Source organism: Nematostella vectensis, chromosome 13 (genome assembly GCF_932526225.1).
Source record: "Nematostella vectensis chromosome 13, jaNemVect1.1, whole genome shotgun sequence".
NCBI classification, from domain to species: domain Eukaryota; kingdom Metazoa; phylum Cnidaria; class Anthozoa; order Actiniaria; family Edwardsiidae; genus Nematostella; species Nematostella vectensis.
In genome coordinates, this window is record NC_064046.1 from 3,816,271 (window position 1) to 3,837,652 (window position 21,382).

The window sequence follows — 21,382 nt, forward strand, 5'->3', positions numbered from 1 at the left end:
GGTGACGCTTACGGTGAAAATTGCTTGCGGGGGTGACGTTTTGGAGCTCTTGCAAAGTACGCTGGATCTTCGAGCATGGTTGTTCTACAACTCTGTAGTTTTTCTAATCATACCTGTCAACTAACATTGTTTTGGTTATCAATATGTTTTAACGTCTAGTACGATGGAGAGAGGACAGAAACCCCTCTAAGCGCGGAAAACACCTTGTGGTCCAACACGGTTGTGGCGTCAGGTAATTGTCCTGTTAACTCTCCATGTCGCCTGCATTTCTCCTAGTTTAGCCACCTCGAAAATCATTGTAGCGCGCGCCAAATATTGTAGCAGCGACGAAGAAATATTTCTCGGATAGTCGCGCACTACATGTTTTATGGGGTTTGCTAAACTAGGAAACATTTAGGAGACATTTCACCCGCTACATACCGCGCTATCTACATGTTGCCTATTTTAGCCAGGCCTTTAGAGGGTTTTTTTCAGGAAGGCTTTCCATCGTCCTTTTAGAGGTTACCGTCTTCCGTTACTGTTCATTAAACTCATTTGGGGTGTAAAAGAAGTGCTCACACTCATGTAAAGTGTGTTGAGAAGTTCGTATCTGTAAGTAACGAGTTTTTCAGTCGCATGTGAAGTACATTTATCTTGTCTTGCTATTTAATAGCACTGGAACCAAAAATGTGGACAGTTCTCATGCATTCGCATACTTTGGTAGTTTCTTCGTGTTACGGAGCACCAGCACCAAAAACACAATGGAACAAAAGCCTACTCGAAGAACATGCTAAGCATCAAATAACAAGCGGGCGCGTCTTCTAGCACTTTCCATTTTGTAATGCTTTTATTTTATACATGAGATTTTCCCCTAAATCCCGTTTTATTTTAGAGACGAAACAAAAGGCTCTGCATCAAGTTTGAGTTTGCTAAGACAGACAGAAACTTACATTGAAATGAATCTGTCTCGCTAGTGTCACGCACGAACTAAGATACAAAAAAAATATGATTGTAGTTATTCAATACTTTTTTGGGAGAGTAACTGATGTTGTTGTGGTTCATATGAGGTGTACAAAATATACGTACGGTACAAGTTTGCTTGTACTGCATTTTTTCACAAGAATTGTTAAATATTCATCGCGGTTATAGTTGAAATGCCTCGAAAAGTATGCAAAGACACTAGAACTGCGTTAGCCAGATTTTTTTTATTTCGGGTTTCCACATCTCCCGAAAGTTTTTGTATCTCTGTGATGCTTTGTTTGTTTGTTTTTCTAGGAACTGCTCTTGGAGTTGTTGTTGCTTTTTTTCTATTAGGAACTGCTTAACTTTTTCATTCTATTTTGTGGAATTGATTTTCTAGGAACTGTTCTTAAGTTGTAATTGCTTTGTTTAATTGATTTTCTAGGAATTGCTCTTGGGGTTGTTATTGCTTTGTTTGATTGATTTCTAGGAACTGCGCTAGGAGTATTAATTGCTTCGTTTGATTGATTTTCAAGGAACTGCTCTTGGGGTTGTCGTCTACACTGGAAGGGAAACAAGGAGTGTCATGAACACCTCCAACCCTGGAACTAAGGCAAGGACATCCCATAGTATCGAGTACAGTACAGCTTAACACTCGGGAGGCTATCGCACATGGGGTTTGCCTGAGTTTCTGACATTGATTTTTAACTTTTAGATCGGTCTGATTGATATTGAGCTAAACAACTTGACTAAAGTCCTGTTTCTTGCCACCCTCTCATTGTCACTCGTTCTAATCGGTCTCAAGGTAAGTAAAACGATATTGCCTCCATACAGTTCCTTTCTTGCCTGAGATTACGAGTGTTTCCATTGGGTACTGTAAAAAAAACCCTGTCTTATCTGGTAGAGGACGTTTAACCGGAAGTCCCCTTTTCCATCTCAACCTCCATGTGTTGAGAGTTGTAAAGATCCTGGCCCGTGGTACCTTTAGTGACGGTGCTTTCACACTAACTCATGAATGTAAACTGCGTGGGGCAGTCCACGCCTTTACTGAAAAGTAAAGTCAATCGTATGTGAAGCGTGTTTGATCATGTCCAACAAACATTATATTTTTAGATATTAAACTATATAAAAATATAGAATTGATAAATAATAATACTATACATAAAAATATTAAAGTGTGCTAATGTAAGATTGTGTTGTTAGGGATTTAGAGGTCCCTGGTACCGCTACTTTTTCCGATTCGTTCTTCTTTTCTCGTACATTATTCCACTGAGGTAAGTTATCTCTTATTTACACACAGTAAGCAGATCTTGTACATACTGTTGTCTTCTCCTTGGGATAGTATGATTCTTCCTTGAAATATATTTCCTAAATAAACAGGGTGTGGAATATGTGTTTTGAGCTGTATATATTAAAGTATAAAAATCCCTGCGTGATTTATAACTCAGCCTTTCATTTGTTTTTTTTTTTCACACTCTCTGTGCAAGCACGTATTTTTGTGTAAGCCATGGTGTGGGTAAAGTATTTTACTTATACAGGTCGGGTTTGTGTTTTCAGTCTTCATGTAAACCTTGGTATGGGTAAAGTATTGTACTTAGGTTGTGATTGTGATGTCAGTCTTCGTGTAAGTCTTGATATGGGTAAAGTATTTACTTATACAGGTTGTGTTTGTGTTCTTAGTCTTCGTGTAAGCCTTGACATGGGCAAGGTTGTGTACTCTTGGATGATCGCTCATGATAAGGATATCCCCGGTACCGTTGTACGGAGCAGCACCATCCCTGAGGAACTAGGCCGCATTGGCTACCTTCTGACAGACAAGACAGGCACACTGACACAGAATGAAATGGTGGGTACTCGCTCACAAACCCCCATCGAAAAGCTGGTTTATTACCCACACGTTATGAGCCTCAGGTTGTTCCACCACTTACAAGTTATGGGCCCCAGGTTCTTTCCACCACTTACAGGTTATGGGTCCAAGCCTTTCTCCAAGGTTCTCCCACCACTTACAGGTTATGGTCCCCAGGTCTTTCCCACCACTTACAGGTTATCGGCTAAGGTTCTCCACCACTTACAGGTTATGGGCCTCAGGTTCTCCCCACCACTTACAGGTTATGGACCCTAGGTTGTTCCACCACTTACAGGTTATGTGCCCCAGGTTCTCCCACCACTTACAGGTTATGGGCCCCAGGTTCTCCCCACCACTTAAATGTTATGGACCTCAGATTCACCTTACCACTACAGGTATAGGCCCCACGTTGTCCCACCACTTACAGGTTATTGGTCCAAGGTTCTCCCACCACTTACAGGTTATGGACCTTAGATTCATCCTACCACTACAGGTATAGGCCCCAGGTTCTCCCACCACTTACAGGTTATATGCCTCCAGGTTCTCCCACCATTTACAGGTTATGGTCCCAGGTTCTCTCGCCATTTACAGGTTAATGGGTCCAAGCTTTCCCTTTAGTCGGTAGAAAATACAACATTTCTTATAAAAGGAAAATCCAAGCATTAAACTTCTGTGTCCCTTCAAGATATTTCAATTAGAAATATTTCGTTCGTTCATTCATGAAATCTCTCTAGAAATAGTGATCATGGTCTGGTGAATAATTGATTATGTACTATTTGAAAAATAACTTCCTCTTCCTTCTTGTCGAATAAATTAAATTGATGAGTGGTTTTAAAGTCCACTCGCCTGTTCTTTTTTTGCATTTTCTAAAGCCGGCGATGCATATATACTTGTAAAGCACGGAAATTGAACTAGCTTATCAGGAAGTCCAGTAAAAGATGCTAGGGTAGAATAACATAGATTAGTAATTTAGTAATAAAAAAAACCGCAAGAGGGGGGAATAATTTTATATTTTCCCCCCATAATTTCCCCATAACTTTTAAGTTTTAAAATTATTTTTCCCCCAGGTATTCAAACGTCTTCATCTTGGGACCGTCTCATTCGGAACAGATTCTATGGAAGAGGTATTTGTTACCAACACCTCTTATTGTTTTCATTTAATATTGAAAGGTACACGATGGGCTAAAATCTCAAATAACCATCTAAAAACAAAGTTTTATACTTTATTTACCAAATCCAATCGAAAATATCTTATTGGTTTCCGCAAACCAGCCGATGGAAATGGATGCTTTTTCGCACTTGGTTCTTTGCTAGGATGACAAAATGGCGGCCGACAGAGGCTGTTTAAGATTTATAATATGAATATAGTGAGAAGTTCATCACCTTTCTCACCAATGGTCCTTTTCTATAACATGATTGGAATTTTCTAGCCTCAGTAAAGAGTGTTTCTAAGGGGAGAGGTTAAAGCAATAGTTTTCTCGGAGGTAGAGTAGAGACACAGGTGGATACAATTCAGCTGGGAAGACTAAATGAGAGAAGGAGGAGAATTTGTAGAAGCTTTTTGTCGGGGCTAGGAGGTTCAGCTCAGGTTACTGGAGGGAAGGGTGTAGGGTCAATCGGGAGAAGGGAGAGAGGAAGGAGTAATCGGCGGCACCAGGGCCCTTTATAGGGCATAGATGTTAATGTAGGTTGAAGAATGGCCCTTCCTTTACGTAAGAAAAGCATAAGCTGGCGGCCAAACTAGCAAGATATTTTGCTTCACTTGATGATAGTTTTACACTTTTTACAGGTAAAAACTCATCTCAAGTCATCTTATGCAGTGGGGAGCAGCACGGCATCACGAAAGGCCGCCGCAAGCATCGCGAAGGTACTACCATCACAGACCTGTATTTTCAACTGAAATGTATAGTACCGCTCACGAACATAGGGACACTGTTCGCGAAACTTTCGCGAACAACGTTCGCGAAATTCGCGAACATATAGACTGTTCGCGAACAGATGCAAAATAAACGGTTTGACGAACGGTAACGTGTGATCCAGGGCTTAATAACAGCTGGAACAGCGAGAAGCCATTTATTTGACAAAGACTTGTATTAGACAGAGAATTAGGTCTGTTCGCGAACACTGTGTTCGCGAACATCAGCTGTTCGCGAACGTTGTTCGCGAATTTCGCGAACAATTTCGCGAACATATGTCCACATGTTCGAGAGCGGTACTGTAGAACAACCGTGGAGTGAGGCCCAAAAGTGCCATAGGGAAACCAACATGCATCATTTCAAATTCAATAGACCGTTTTCACGATGTTGCGCGCGCATCCAAAATGCCCCAGACTGGCGGGCCACAGCTATGATCTAAAATGCGGACGAAGGGGAGTTTGACTTAAGCGCCTAAACTCCGCGAAAAAACACTCTGGCAGCATTTTCTATAGCTTCTTCTGTAAACCCCACTTCGTACGCAATTTCAGATCAGGTGTGCCTACTCTATAGACGACTTTGAAAGGGACTAACATCACATGACTTTTTGAGTGGCACACTCGTGAGCGTTTCTGCTTTTTTCGGTAAACAACCAAAAGCAACTTATTCGGTTCTTAAGAATTAGTCAGAAATAGCTAATTTTCTTTTCTTTTTCAACGCCCCAGGAGTCTCGGTCGCAGCCATTGTTGTGTTTATTTTTGACTGAGTTTGTCAACAAAAAGGTCACGTGATTTCTTAGATCGAGTCTATTGAAGCAAATATCTTCCCTCATATCTTCCACATAGTTTTTTCATTGCCTCATCGGCCCGCACCGGCGCTTAGTTACTTTATCTCTTCCCTTTCATGTTCCTTTTGTTTCATCACCGACTTGTCCGTTTTGCTTCAATCTTTACCTCATTGTCTTCGCCTCACTACCTCGCTGGCTTTCTGTCCGTTATTTCATGGTCATAACCTCGTTATCTTGTTGGCCTCACTTCGCGGTCTCGTCGGGTTAACTCCGTTATCTCTTCGGATCCGAAATGCCAGCATCGCTTTGAATTCTTCCCGAAAGCCAGCGTTCATCACTGAATAGATCAGCGGATTCACGCAGCTTGCCAAGCCCGCGCATCCTGTGTAAACAAGATAGACCCATCGATCTTGGGAAAACTGACCATTGATCGAGTTTATAACGTCGATGGCAACGAATGGGCTCCAACAGACAAGAAAACCCAACAAAATCGCGAATAACATTTTAGTTAGTTTTATCTCGGAGATGCCAAATGGCCCAGGCGTTTCTTCTCGAGCGTCCTGGACCGCGACCTTATTGTGATTACGCACGGACTTGTATACTTTATAATAGCAAAACGTTATCGTACAAAAAGGCAGAAACACCACTAGTGTAATCGTAGAAACAGCGTAGAGAGTGCTGGCATTATTTAAGTCGAAGAAGCACATTGCCTTACCAGGGTGATAGACGTAGCGATGGCCCGTTAGTAAATAAATGATAGGAGGAAGAAAAGCAAGTCCCCAAACAAGAGATATTCTCCTTAGCGTAGACGCGCGGGTAAACGTGGAAGCGTATCGTGACGCAGTCCAGGTTATTTTGCAGTAACGGTTAATTGCTGTTAGCATTATCGTGAGAAGCGACACCGTTCCTAGAAATGTCCCTATGAACCCCTGGTATTGGCAGAGGGCATCCCCGAATACCCACTTGCCCGCGATCACTGTTACAAGACTCAGCGGCATTCCTATAGAAGCCATGAGCATGTCGGAGACAGCCAATGAAATGATGTAATAGTTTGGTATGGTTCGAAGGCTGGGTTTTCTGCGAACGGCCCAAACAACCAGTAAATTTCCGAGAAACGCGAGAAGTTCCAGGAAGGCTGCGCCAAAGCACTCAATGAACTTGAGCCAGCTTTCTCTGTTAGCGACTTGGCGTGTCAGGCGGTTGTGGCCAGTTTCTAGCGTTTCGTTCATGTTCTTTGTTAGTCTCGAACGGGCTGTTTTTATCTGCCTAAAAATGCGAATTTTATACTTAAGTTAGCAATGCAAAATAACATCGAGAGGTTCTCTGGTTTAGTTATTTAAAGGAGGAGCGTCACGGTAACTCGCAAGACGGGAAGCCTGTGAACTATTTTTCAAAATAGCCAATCAGAGATGCCCATTATACGAGAGTATCGGGTAACAAAAATTGCAAGATAATCGCGTTAGTTAATTGTACTGTTTGTTATGACTCAAACCACCTGAGAAATCTCTGGGTTTTTTTATGAAATAAGCGGTCCCTGGAGTTACGCTTCGGTGCATTGCGTGGCTGAACAAACAAATTACACTTCTCTACTAACAAAATATTCTAACTTTGCCGGTTATTCTTCAAAGGTGATGATTGTGACTGTGACTAGGAATAAGCAGAGACCACCAGTAGCAACAATATCCGAGATAAAGAGGAGAGACATATGCAATAAATAAACCTTGCACTAAAAGTCTTACCAATCATATTATTCGTGTCAGCATTGAATATTCGCTTACCCTTCTATTAAAGATGCTGAGTATAGATACTGAACTACAGATGGCAACTAAATGTTTAATACTTAATGTGTTAAACTGTGGAACTAAAGCTTCGTGGATAGACTTTCATAGCCTTAACAGTGCTACGCGCGCTTACCCCTTACCAGTATAGATACTGAACTACAGATGGCAACTAAATGTTTAATACTTAATGTGTTAAACTGTGGAACTAAAGCTTCGTGGATAGACTTTCATAGCCTTAACAGTGCTACGCGCGCTTACCTCTGCTATACTCGTTCTCAGCAAACGCGCGTGTCAAGATAAAAAAAAAAAACTTCGCTTTCGAAATTGTTTTTGGTGGACGTCAATTAAGCCTTTTCCATCCAACTCATATTAGTGTTTGTTGAGTGGTTGCAGAAAATCATTGCCTTGTGTTTGCTCTTTCTTTTTATTTTCCAAAAATAACCTTGCCGGTAAAGAGCCGCCATTTTGAAAAAGAAGAAGGCTGGTGTAACAACCAAGTGAGGCTAGTTCTGCCTTTTTATAAAGTATTTTGTGTATGCTTTGGAATCATTATTTTTCCATTTGTGTTATGCAACTCAACCATCTGTCGCATGGCAGTATCTAATGAAATATTTGCAATGTTCAACTTTAAGCGTTTTTAATTTCTTTGCCATATTCCAAAATTAAAGAAAAAAGAAAAACACAAAATAGCAATAATAATAATAATAATAATAATAATAATAATAATAATAATAATAATAATAATAATAATAATAATAATAATAATAACACACACACACAAATCTGAAAGACTTAAGTTATCATTTACTTATCAAAACTTATGACTGCTTACCACTAGCTTAGTAAAACGACAGAGTTGTTAATGTTAGAAGTGTAAAATTTGTGCTTTATTGGTCCTTTTTAAGGTTGTTCTGTGTGATCCTATACACGGATATATTCGGTAGTATATCATTCAAATCTGGCCAAAAAGATGATGGATTTGGCAGGCTTACATTATATACTCCACTTACGTGACATTTTTTTCCGCTGTACCGAATTTTATTCCGTTTCTGTGGATCTGTTTCCGTTTTTTCCTGGCGTAATGTTTTCTTTTCATCTTTCATATCTGTTCATGGATTCGTCTTTTGTATAGTGTTAATTGCTCTTACCATTTTCTTTCAGATAAGCAGATGTTGCTATGTTCATGCATTCATTTTTCGTATTCCAGTGTTTTTTTTTCTGCTTTTACAACCCTCTTTTAAATAAACATATCATGCTATGTTTATGAATCCAACTTTTGTATTCCATTGTTTTTTTTTTTCGTTTTACCACTCTCTTTTAAATAAACATATCATGCTATGTTCATGAATCCATCTTTTGTATTCCAGTGTTTTTTTTCCTTTTAAAACTCTCTTTTAAATGAACATATAATGCTATGTTCATGAATCCAACTTTTGTATTCCAGTGTTTTTTTTTTTCGTTTTACCACTCTCTTTTAAATAAACATATCATGCTATGTTCATGAATCCATCTTTTGTATTCCAGTGTTTTTTTTTCGTCTCTTTTAAATTAACATATGCTCGTGCTTGCATCAGATCTGATAGAAGTTTCATTTATTATAAAGTTTGTAGTTTTATTAATCTGTCGCAATGATATTACTTGGCCTACTGTTTTAAATTAATTTCTCTTATACAAACACGTCCAGAGTGACTCACTAAATTTGCACTTCCTAAATGAAAAACTTCCACATTTAATTTTTCTTACTTTAATAGAATTGTTAAACTCTGGAACTCTACTTGTAAGACTGCAACCCCTGATAAAGTATATTTAACTTTCAAGTGTTTTCTAAAACAGCTCTTTTTCACCGAATTCGTAAGCACTTTTAATCATGATCCAAACTGCACCTGGTCTATTGTCCGTTCTTGTGGATGTCACCGTTCTTGACTGTTTCTGTTTTGATTTGTCGCTTGTTTATTTTTTTCTACTCGTATTGTGATTTGATTGTAATTTAATCTCTGGGTGCTGAACCTCGCATGGGACAGGGTCCTTTTTGTGATGACCTTTTATGGGTTAATACACAATAAGCAACAGCAACAGCAACAACAACAACAACAACAACAAAAACAACAAAAACAAAAAGTTTGAATGTGTTAAAACCAGTTTATCGTGAATAAACTGCGTATGAATATAGACCGTTAGAGTTTCGCAGGCCTAACACGTAACCCCGTGTCCCGTAAAACCTACCGCAGTTTGCTCGAATTCCGAACTCCAGACTGCGAATTCTCTTCTGTCAATTCAGGGAGCGACTATTTGATAAATGAGCGGTCGGAAATTTTAAAAAGGCGCCAAATCAAAGCGAATGTTGTTACTAGCAACATGCATTCTTCCTAAGATGAAGGGTTACTGATTCAGTTCAAGATGGGCAAACGTTTTGCACCGCTTGTTTCTATAAGTTGCCGCGAGGCAGTCTGCACGTATATACAGCGGGTATGCTTTCAGGTCTATATTAAATACGCAACAGACTGTTGTTCTGTCCTTCTAATAGCGTTTAATGAGTTCGCGCCGGCAGTGAAGGATTATACAGTCTGTAACAACATATATTATCAATACCTCGCGGTATCTGCGTGTGCGGCAAAGCGATATTGTACAACGTTTTTTGATATAGCTGCATCTGTTATGCCAACGACGATAACGTAACTTTACTATGTCACGTTAGATTGCGTTACTCAAAAGTAACTTTTTGTTTTAAGGTACGACGCACGGTTGTAACGCGAGTGCACGAAGCGGTCAAGGCACTTGCGTTATGTCACAATGTCACGCCAGTCACGGACGACACGGATCGCTCGCGCCAGGACTCCGTGGCCAGTGAAGACAGCGGTGCAGAGATCTTCAGTGGTCAAGGCGATGTGGAAAGACCAGCAAGAAAGGATGTCGTGTATCAAGCGTCTAGTCCTGACGAGGTATGTACAGGAACAGCCATCATAATATGGTGAGCCCTGGCTTTTCCCGGTCTATTCGGTAATCCTGTGCCTTGTGATGTGAAGTGGCCTGGAATCCTGTTGGCCCTCCATTACCTCTTATGGCTCACAGGAGACCCTAATAGAAAACCTTAAACTAGAATAAAGCGAACTCATTTGCACGCGTCAGTCAAAATCGATCTTAGACCCCGACCTTCTCCTAGAACAGCCACAGATGGTGACTGTATATTTGCTTGTTTTTAGTTAGCTGTTACATGGTTACATGTGAAACAATAGTCTTTAATGGATTTTGAATGACATGCCCCGTATTTGCTAAGATTAGACAGCGCTCTTTCTGATTTTCTTTCCTCTCGCGACCTCCTCAGATCATTGCTTCGTTCTTTACACTCAATTTGTTTATTGTCAAACCCTTGTACGTCAATCACCAGGTTGCCTTGGTATCATGGACCGAGGAAGTCGGTTTGACACTTGTTCATCGTGACCTATCGAGCATGCGCATACAAACACCCGCTGGCCAGACCTTGGTCTTCAGTATTCTCCAGATTTTCCCGTTCACATCCGAGACCAAGCGAATGGGGATTATAGTTAAGGTAAGCTATTGCCATGGAGACGTGATAACCTTTAGGCAAAAGTCATTGCCATGGAGACGTGATAACCTTTAGGCAAAAGTCATTGTTATGGAGAAGCTCTTCAAGTGTGAGAGCCTGGGGCCGGTTCCTGAAAAGAGGATTAGCTCTAATCCAGGCATAAATCTGCTCTAATCTGGGCATAAATTTAAACCAGGATTTAATCGCATTCCTGAAAGCGGGAATAGCGCTAATCTAGGCATAAAATCGGTATAACTTCATACCACCTAGCGAGGAGGGTATAACTCGCTAATCCGGGAATAGAAGTCGAGCAACAAACAAAATGGCGGACATGTTATTGTTTGGTAATCTTGCAGGAAGGCCTGCTCAACCGCGTCGGTTCCGTCATTTCCGCACAGGATTAGATAGCGATTCGGTAGCGATTCTATTCGCTATATTGCGGACTTACTTTCACCACAATTAGCGAGGAGCACAAAGAGAAACCATGCACTGAGTCCGACCTTGCAAGTTCTTGTTGCTCTTTGGTACTTTGCCTCAGGGAATTTTCTTGAGGTTATAGGGGGCACATTTGGACTTCCAAAGTCTACAGTATCACGGTTTATTACTGACGTTTCAAAAGCACTTGTTGCCAACAAAGAAGAATCCATTGCTTGGCCAAGCGACGAGGAAAAAACACGAATCAAAGAGGCGTTTTTCGCAAAAAAAGGGTTTCCTGGAGTGATAGGCTGCATCGACGGCACTCATGTTCGCATTCAAGGACCTCCCAGGAACGAGAACGACTTCGTAAATAGGAAAGGATTCCATTCAATCAACGTTCAAGCCATTTGTGACAACAAAGGTGAGTCAAGATTTATAATAAATAAGAGTAATGGGGAGGGGAGGGTCCTTTGCTAAAATTTGTCTTCGGCAGACGAAATTGTATATACGGTAATTCAATACTGCTTCGATATTGGTTATGTTGTACAATTTCCATTTCAAATTGCACGTTAAATGTGAGTAAAGAAAGTTAGTGAGTAAAATCTTTATTATATATGTGAAGGGGGAGGGTCGACTAAATAAATGAACCTAAACCTTTTTTTTGGTGGTGGTGGTGGTAGTGGTGGGGGGGGGGGGTGGGGATGGGGGACCAAACTTTTTGGGGTATAACAGCCCCCTGTTATTAAATTAGATCCACATTCTGCTCCCTAATAGGTCCACCCTTTCTAAATTACGAACTGAATTTTCTCAAACAAATAATCACAGCTACTGTATTTTATACTGTATTATTAATTATCCACGATCAAAGAATACTGTCAAATGAACTATCTTTTAGAAGATTTGTTTTCTGTCATCTCATCAAGCAGATGAAAAAGAGCTTTTGTAATAAATAGAAAGACTACTTGATTTTAATTTCTTGTTGCTGTTTTTTTTTTCCACTCTTAGGGCTATTCACCAATGTTGTAGCCAAATGGCCTGGAAATGCCCATGATTCTTTCATTTTTCAAGACAGTGGAATACACGACAAGCTGCAGCTGGAGCACAAGAGCATCGAGGATGGTGTTCTAATTGGTGATAGTGGGTATGGCTGCAAGCCTTTTTTAATGACCCCTTTCCCTCACCCTGAAACCCCAAAACAAGAGGCCTACAATGAAGCACTGGGAAAGACAAGGGTGAAGATTGAACAGACATTTGGCAGATTTAAGCGGAGATTCCATCTCATGCATACAGAGATCAGGGTAGATCCCTTGTAGGCAACCCTCTTAATAGGGGCTTGTGCGGTTTTGCACAACATTGCTATTATAAGAAGTGATGTTTACAATCCTCCCCATGGGGTTGTCTTTGAGGATAATCAGCCAGAGGTACCCCCCTATGAGGGACCGGAGGATGGTCTAAGGATCAGGGAGTACATTTGCCAGAATTATTTTTAATAGTTTTAATGTATTCAATACTTTATTAGAATGATGGACTACTTTTACAAGTTTGTATGTCAAAGAATGCTTCTTATAATAAAAAGAATACCCATATGAATGAAAGATTGGGTACTATAAGATTTTAAAGATTGTAAATTTAAGACTATAAGATTGTAAATTTCTAAAGATTATGAATTACAATGGAGGGAAATTGACAAATAGACCATTTTTCCTTTTCTTTTCAAAAAAGAAACAAAATATAAATTAGAAAAAAACTTAGGCAACACCTGCAAATTTACAGTCAATTTATGGCGTTAGGCTTAATAAGGCTTAATACATTATTAATAAAAGATGAAATTTAATCTGCAAATTCCATCAAAAGCTTTGAAAAAAGATTGCATTTTCAAATACAATACTCACTAAGGATTCTCGCCGGCATGTGTAAGGGAGTTGGAAGTTGGGGACCATGGTAAGCTGTACTATCGTGTCAAAATTTCAAATACTGTAAAACTGCTGCAAATGTGTGCAAGTCCAAAAATACTAGGTTCAAACATCCCAAGAAATTGGCTATCAATAATCGATAAAAAAGCCAACACTTCTTTGTCGAAATAGCATAGTGTTCTGATCATGATTTTTCACCAAGAGTGATGGCAAATTAATATTCATTAATTATCAACCATTGAGTTTTGAATTACTTTTAGGATGTTGCTCAGATTAGAGCTAATCTAAAAGCAAAATCAAACTCACTTTGAGTTAACGGGGAGTTTGAATTATCCTAGTTCAAATGTCAGTAGCAAATTCACAGCTGGCCCAGGAATGACTTTGTAAGGTTACCTTATTTTTTTATTAGATTTGAGTACCCACTCTACTACCTGAATCCCTAATCTTCCAGTTATCATGCCTGAATCTTTATAGGCTCTGAGCATGTAACGTCATGTGCGCTACGGCGGCTGTCTTTAGACTTTGTTTGGAAGGTTTGGAAGTGTTAAAGGCATGTATCAAGCAAAGAGCAGATATTTTGACTGAACATGTGCTGTGGGCATTTTTGTGGCAAAATTTGGCTTTCGAGTAAAAGATAAGCTTGCTACCACTTCAAACCCTAATTTCTCACTGTGTCATGAAGGTATTTGGCTCTCAAATTATTCTAGAGTATGCATTGAGAGTTTGCATTGACTTTGCCTGCGATTTCAACATTTATTCATAACTTTTCTCTACACCGATCATGACACAAAGTTAGCCCCAAGAGTTCTAAATAGATTCAATGCTAGCCAAAAAATATGTTTTAAAATGACTTCAGATATTCTTGTTGACTGTACAGTTTACGTATAATTGTCATTGTCTTTGAAGTATTTTTTAAGGCTTTTATTCATTATTTTTAACTGGAAGATGTCATCCTGTGAAGTGTCTTGTAGACTTTACTCTCTTGGAGACTTTGCTTTATATTTACACTTGCTTGTTTGATTTTTATTGCCATGGGATCCATTCTGACTAGATCCGTCAACATTATTATAAAACTTGAAAAAAAAATCCAGATTACGATTCTCACTAGCCGAAAGCAATGCACTGAATCTCTTTGAAATCCAAACATGGCCAACTTGCCCAAGATAGTCTCAAACATGACATCATTGCTCAGAGCCTAAATCCCAAACCCTAAGAATACTATTCCAAACAGCTTGTAAAAAAAATCTAAAGAGTTAAAGGTCTTCAGAATTAGATATTTTCAAGACCCTTAACTCTTGAGCTACTTTCTCCTTCTTCATTATTAAATACTGCAGGGTGAGTAAGTCATCTGCAGTGTACCTTTTCTTTCTCTTGTTACTCTTAGGGACAGGGGCTTCAGCAAGGACAGCAATAGTCGGCTCTTCTACCATATCATCAAATGCAATTGTGGGGAACTCATCACCCACTACATCTTCTGATGTTTCCAGCAGTTCTTGGTAGATATTTTTTCCTACAGTAATAAAGTAAGACATCAGAGTAGCACACACATTGAATTTAGAGAGAAATGCATTTACAGCGTCACCAGTAAAACCGCACTGTTAGTTTCAGGGAGTTATTTTTACTCCACTCAGAGAGTAAAAACTACTCTTTGCGATGGAGTACTTTTAAAGGAGTAATTTGAACTCCTTTATTGGAGTAAAAACTACTCTACTGAGGAGTATTTTTTTTGTTTACTCCCTTAACGGAGTAAGTTTTACTCTGCTTAGAATTAGTATCGAATGTTTCTTAGAAAAAGAGTAATTTTCACTCTTGTTGGTCAAATAATGGAGTAAAAAGTACTCTTTTCTGGGGGGTAATTTTAGCAGAGTAAAAGCTACTCCAACTATCTGAACTGAAAAGAGTTATTTTTACTCCAGATGGTCAAGAAATAGAGTAAAAAAGTACTCCTTTGAGGGGGTAGGTTTTGAAGAGTAAAAACTACTCCAGCCATCTCGTGTTGAAAGAGTAGTTTTTACTCCAGCTGTATCTTTTTAGAGCAGTAACAAACCACACCAAATATATAAAATAAAGCGAGTCGTTTTTTTACTCTGAATTAGCTGAATTTAAGAAGGAAAACGATAGTCTTTATTATATAAGACAACAGATAAAAATAATAATTTATCGTATTTATTGTTGAGACAAGAAACTCTACCCTATGCCTAGAAGTTTCCTAAGATTTCCTAAGTTCGATCAAAACAACAAAATATGATTAAACTTCCTAAAAATTCCTAGGATTTCCTAGTATAAGCAGTAGACCAGAAAATCGGAATAATTTGGATAAGAAAATCTTAGGAAGAAGATTTGAAGCATTCTACAATTTAGGAACTCTTAGGAAATTCTTAGGAAATCCTAAAAGAACATTTTCAATACAAGAACAAGCCTCACCATACTTGCATATATTTTCAGCTTTACTACAACAATAAGAAATGTAATCAAAGACAGACATTGGACTCGAACATGAGTTTTATGTGTCGATATGTGGTGTACTTTCAGAATTCGCTCAGAATAATTAGTACTGCATTGAAAAGAAAGATAGGTAGGGTGATAATTGCATAAAATTCTTAGATCCGATTTGAACATTATAAAATCATATATATTGTTTCTAATAGAAATGCTACTTGAGATTATAGAAAAAAGAAGTCCCGCTTTGCAGATAGAAGACGGCTCACCAGGGCCCGTAAAAGCAAAATGTATCGGGCGTTCCTCGCTTTAAGGTCCGAGAGGGGCTTGGGCCCAAGGCGCAAAATCGTAACGGTCGAACGAAAGCCATCATCACAGCCTCCAAACAGATAGCCGTTTATTCCCGTCTTTTCTACGCGTAATTAACCTTTTTTAAGGATTTGATGGCAGAAAATGGATTGAAGTAAAAGGTTAGTGTGTAATGGGCTTTATAATGTGATAGGTTCAATAGTAAATGTGATTTTTGCGACCAACTTCAGCATCAAATCATCGTTCGTGAGCGGATTTCTCGAACTAGACTGATATGTTTTGTGATTCTTTGTTATCTTCCAAAGCAATACTACCTTCTGATGTGTTTCTCTTATTATCTTCGCAGGACATTATGATAGAGATAGTAAAATGTGCTCGAGTTGCAAAGCCAGAAAAGAAAGAAGTTTGAGGTATAAGGAATGTATCAATGCTTATAGTTATTCACTAATCACTGTACTTACATCTAAAGCGCCTATGCTTTATAAACTGTTACTTGAAGCACAAAATTGAATAACTTAGCTTAGTAAAAACCTAGTAATCAGTCTTGCACCTAAAATTTGTCCAGATATTTATTTTGAATATCTAATGATACTGTATTTGGTTTTTGTCCGTATATTCTGATCACAGTAAACCCTGCATATGAAGAACCTAGTTATCTTTTCAAGCTAGCCTACCAGGTTCAAATTTAAATGGTGCATATAGAGGCATTAGGCTTCTAGCTTCTTATCTGAATATACAAAGATGAAGGAGGAGGCAGTTCTTTTGGAAAAACGTAATGACGCCAAAAAGGGTAATGTTCAAAAGCTGTTAAAGTTGTTATAGAAAAATAATATTGTGTATGTTTGTTTCAGCTTTGTTATGTTGGAACACTTGTTAGTAATTTTGTCCTGGATACCTTATGTCAAATGACTATTATTTTTCAAACATTTTTTCAACTTATATTTTTGTTATTTTTTAAACTGAATTGTTTAATTAAAATGATTTGTCAAATTCATAATAACGTCTTTTCCTTGGTGTTTCTAAATTACTCTTATTTCTCCAGTATTAACCCCTGAAGTAGGTAGAGTTTAAACGGCCATTTTGTCAAAACAGGGGGGAGGGGGTTGAAATCACTCCATTTGATAACTCTATTAGTGGGGGAAATAACAAAATAGGGAGTAAAAATTGACTCCCATTTTGAGGGTGAATTGTACTCTTTTAATGGAGTAGCAACAAGCAACCTAGTAAATTACTCCACTTAGCTACCCCCTAAAGTGGGTAAAATTTACTCCCCTGAGAGAGTAGGAAAAAAAGGAGTAAAAAATAACTCCATTTTGAGGGTAAATTGTACTCCTTTAATGGAGTAATAGCAAGCAACCTAGTAAATCACTCCCTTTAGTTACTCCCCTACAGGGGTAAAATCTACTCCCTTGAGAGAGTAGAAAAAAGGGAGTAAAAAATTACTCCAAAAAGGGAGTCATTTTGTACCTCGGTTTTTTACTCCCTTTTTGGAGTTAAAACTACTCTCTGAAACTAACAGTGCGTGAAAAGAAGAAATACATGGAATGCATTTTTTTTTCAACAAATATTAGTATAAGTCTGTTGAATTCTCGCTTCTGATTCATCACAAGACAATAAACATTCCGCTCAGGTGTTCCAGTCTTACTGTTTGTGCTTTAAATCAAGTCAGACAACAGCAACAAGGAAAATCATGAATACCAGTCTGCCGATAGTTATTTGCTTTATTCATGCCCGGCGTGTTCAATCGATAGAACCGATAATCTAAATTAATTGATTCTAGTTGACAAAATTAACGAATTGTATCGGCAATCAATCATAATCAATAGCCAAAAAAAATTGGGAGGTCAATTGATAATTATCGATTTTTCAATTGAGACGGTCAAGTAATATTGATTTCTTTATTGATGACATTTGACTAAAGTACACATTCCATACAGACAAAATACGACACAGCAGTCTTATAAAAAGGTCTTTGTAGAAAAAGGAGTGTGTAAAGATGTATTTCTCTTAGAAATCACCATTGCACAGTTTCCCTCCAGCAATTCTAGCTACGGGCCTGGATTGTCAAATATTTAGTGCTTCATGTTTTTGTAATTCCGAAGATCACAGGTTTTGTTGGCAAGACTATAGGTGCAAAACGCGAGATCAGGGTGAGAAAATGTTTCATATAATCCAGCGAGTGAAAGGGTTTCCCAACCGCAGCTTTCGATTTGTGGCACAATTAGAAGTCTATCTTTTGAAAATTCCTGATGTAATCGATATATTTGACAGACTGGGTTGTGTGAGTATAAATTATTATCGATCTTCCAATCTATATCAATTCAGTAAGGTTATCAACCAATTTCAATTCATCGATTGGTTTTTAGATAAGATATATTTGAAAATATCGCCCGAAGTTGTGTCCTTCATGTCAAAATACAAAAAGGGACTTCATATAAGGATAGCTCAAACTATATGATTGGCATTAACTTATCTAAAGACTACAATCAACAGCAAAACAGGTAAAACAAGAGAAATGAAACTTCATGTGTTTTCGAAGGTGTGTCGTTATGTAAGGTTATGTAAGAGTAGCACTACACTAAGTCATGCTTCGGTATGTAGAATTATGTAATATCTATTGTCAGTAGTTGACATAAGTCAACAGTGTCCTCAAACAAACATCCAAATGTTTATCAGTTGTTGTATTTGATTATAGTTATGCCGAGAATTGAAAGGTAAATATTTTTCGTTCGGACGAACTGCTGAGGTAGAATGAAACGTTAATTTCGCAGTAGAGAAAACCACTTGTTACTGTGTTTTGCCAAAAAGTTCCTATATCCCTGCATAAACAGATGACTTCACTTAATGCTTTTAAGGATATAATACGTGTTCAACTATTTTAATAGTTCAATAGTTTTAATAGTTTAATAGTTTAATAGTTTAGTAGTTCAATAGTTTTAATAGTTTTATAATACGTGTTCAACTATTTAAATAGTTGTTAAAACAAAGGAATACTTATCTTTCGGGACGTAAGTCTTACAGACACAGGCGATATATTAGATTTTCTTTGTGATGTTTGGAGATTTTGCTTCGTTCTACCCCCGTTTGTAATGTTATACAAATATGGCTGTGTGAAATTCCGACAGGCGTTGCGCGTAGAGTAACGTGACATAATCACATGACTGTATCATGAATATGAATAATATTCAAAACACAAATAATACCTGTCCCGAACCCTCCTTCGATCTCGGAGAACCCCGGCGTGTTGTCATAAACATCCACTATTTGCTTACTTATTTCGGAGGGCTCCTTCGGCGGCGGACCCCCGCCAGTCTCCCGCTTCCCCTTCTTGGCAACGGAGTATTCTTTTTTTGCCACGCTGAACAGCGCCTTCCATTTAACCCTGACCTCTTCCACAGTGCGGTAAGCCACACCCACGGCATTTACCTTTGCGGTTATGTCCAACCACACTTTCTGCTTCATTTGGTTTGTAAGGTTGTTAGTAAACTTAGATTGCAATATGTCTTTGTTGGCCTCAACGCTCTCGGTGATGACGTTTAACTCTCCTTTAGAAAAATTTGGCTTTCGCTTTTGCTCGTCTGGTTTTGTATCCTCCACGGTGCTATTTTGTGACATTTTTAGTTCTTTTTTAAGCGTACCTTTTGGAAATTTTCCGAGGAAGTCAACGTTTGTTTACACTGGTTTCCCGCCAATAAAAAGAAGAAAACGCGCGCGCGTTGCCGTATTTTCCCGCCAAAACTGGTTTTCCACTCGCTAATCTAGGGATTAAAAATTTATGCTGGGAATAGCTATTCCCGGCATAACTTGTGCTTTCAGGAACCGATATTTATGCCCGGAATAGCTATGCCTAGCATAGTGGATTTATGCCTAGAATAGCGCTTAATCCGGGCATAAGCTAATCCTATTTTCAGGAACCGGCCTCTGACCTCTAGTATAAGGAGAGTGATACCAATCTAATACATAGAGACACCACATCATCGGGAACCCAGGGCGTCTAGGTCGCAGGCGCGAGGGGTAGGGGGCAGGACAACCTGGGTACCCGAGGATTGAGACACGGACACTCATTGTCGCACAGAGGTGTGAGCAAGGTATCATATTGTGTCACATCCACGCTTAACACAAGATGCCAATTGCATTCTAGGATACGAGCAGTGGTGAAATAACGTTTTACATGAAGGGCGCAGATGTTGTAATGAGCACCATCGTCCAATACAACGATTGGCTCGAGGAAGAGGTAGGGGTTACCTGAGGGTGTGTTGGGGATCACTAACGTCACCTAAGAGGAGGGTTGGTAACTTAGAGGGTAGGGTGTGGTGTAGGGTGAAGGGTTGGGTGTGGGGTAGGGTGAGGGTAGGGTGTGGGGTGTAGGGTAGGGTGTGAGGTAGGGTGTGGGGTAGGGTGTGAGGTAGGGTGTGGGTAGGCTGGAAGGTAGGGTGTAGGGTGTGGGTAGGGTGGAGGGAAGGGTGTGGGGTAGGGTGGGTGGTAGGGTGTGGGTAGGTTGGAGGGTAGGGTGTGGGGTAGGGTGCGGGGTAAGTTGTAGGGTAGGGTGTGGGGTAAGGTGTGGGTAGGGTGTGGGGTAGGGTGGAGGGTAGGGTGTGGGGTAGGGTGGAGGGTAGGGTGTGGGGTAGGGTGTTGGGTAGGGTGTGGGGTAGGGTGTGGGGGAGGGGAGGGGAGAAGGTAGGATGTGGGGGAGGGTGGAGGGTAGGGTGTGAAGTAGGGTGGAGGGTAGGGTGTGGGGTAGGCTGGAGGGTAGGGTGTGGGGTAGGCTGGAGGGTAGGGTGTGCAGTAGGGTGGAGGGTAGGGTGTAGGGTAGGGTGAAGGGTAGGGTGTGGGAAAGGCTGGAGGGTAGGGTGGAGGGTAGGGTGTGGGGTAAGGTTCAGGGTAGGCTGGAGGATAGGATGTGGGGTAGGGTGTGGGATAGCTCGGAGGGCAGGGTGGAGGGTAGGGTGTGGGGTAGGGTGGACGGTAGGGTGGAGGGTAGGGTGTGGGTAGTGTGTGGGGTAGGGTGGGGGTAGGTTGTGGGGTAAGGTGTGGGGTAAGGTGTGGGTAGGTTGGAGGGTAGGGTGGAGGTTAGGTTGTGGGGTAGGGTGTGGGGTAGGTTGGAGGGTATGGTGTGGGGTAGGGTGGAGGGTGGAGGGTAGGGTGTGGGGTAGGGTGTGGGGGAGGGGGAAGGTAGGATGTGGGGGAGGGTGGAGGGTAGGATGTGGGGTAGGGTGTGAAGTAGGGTGGAGGGTAGGGTGTGGGGTAGGCTGGAGGGTAGGGTGTGGGGTAGGCTGGAGGGTAGGGTGTGGAGTAGGGTGGAGGGTAGGGTGTGGGGTAGGGTGGAGGGTAGGGTGTGGGAAAGGCTGGAAGGTAGGGTGTGGGGTAGGGTTGAGTGTAGGCTGGAGGGTAGGGTGTGGGGTAGGGTGGAGGGTACGGTGTGGGAAAGGCTGGAGGGTAGGGTGTGGGGTAGGGTGGAGGGTAGGGTGTGGGGTAGGGTTGAGGATAGGCTGGA

At 40.2% G+C, this 21,382-nt stretch overlaps 2 protein-coding genes and 1 long non-coding RNA gene across 3 annotated transcripts in view; 2 read left to right on the forward strand and 1 right to left on the reverse strand.

The window, feature by feature from the left end:
- The window catches only part of LOC116614077 (probable phospholipid-transporting ATPase IIA), a 39,538-nt gene that overhangs the window by 6,304 nt on the left and 11,852 nt on the right, over positions 1–21,382 (forward strand). The window contains exons 10-19 of the mRNA XM_048720938.1: positions 160–232; positions 1,476–1,552; positions 1,655–1,744; positions 2,143–2,213; positions 2,620–2,785; positions 3,853–3,909; positions 4,575–4,652; positions 9,996–10,205; positions 10,652–10,813; positions 20,030–20,122. Of these exons, the coding sequence (XP_048576895.1) occupies positions 160–232; positions 1,476–1,552; positions 1,655–1,744; positions 2,143–2,213; positions 2,620–2,785; positions 3,853–3,909; positions 4,575–4,652; positions 9,996–10,205; positions 10,652–10,813; positions 20,030–20,122 (1,077 nt within the window). The remainder of the gene's footprint in view (positions 1–159; positions 233–1,475; positions 1,553–1,654; positions 1,745–2,142; positions 2,214–2,619; positions 2,786–3,852; positions 3,910–4,574; positions 4,653–9,995; positions 10,206–10,651; positions 10,814–20,029; positions 20,123–21,382) is intronic.
- Positions 4,547–6,578, reverse strand: LOC125559075 (melatonin-related receptor-like). The gene is made up of 2 exons (XM_048720937.1): positions 5,711–6,578; positions 4,547–4,681 (listed from the first exon to the last, which is right to left on the reverse strand). The coding sequence occupies exons 1-2, from the start codon at positions 6,502–6,504 to the stop codon at positions 4,678–4,680; spliced, it is 798 nt and encodes a 265-aa protein (XP_048576894.1). The 5' UTR covers positions 6,505–6,578; the 3' UTR covers positions 4,547–4,677.
- Positions 15,921–16,444, forward strand: LOC125559076. Its single transcript, XR_007306330.1, has 2 exons — positions 15,921–16,049; positions 16,235–16,444. It is a non-coding gene; the product is annotated as an uncharacterized LOC125559076 (long non-coding RNA).

Bases quoted from the DNA above. Each gene is read 5' to 3' on its own strand.
- LOC125559075 (XM_048720937.1), bottom strand. From the start codon at position 6,504: ATGCTCATGGCTTCTATAGGAATGCCGCTGAGTCTTGTAACAGTGATC.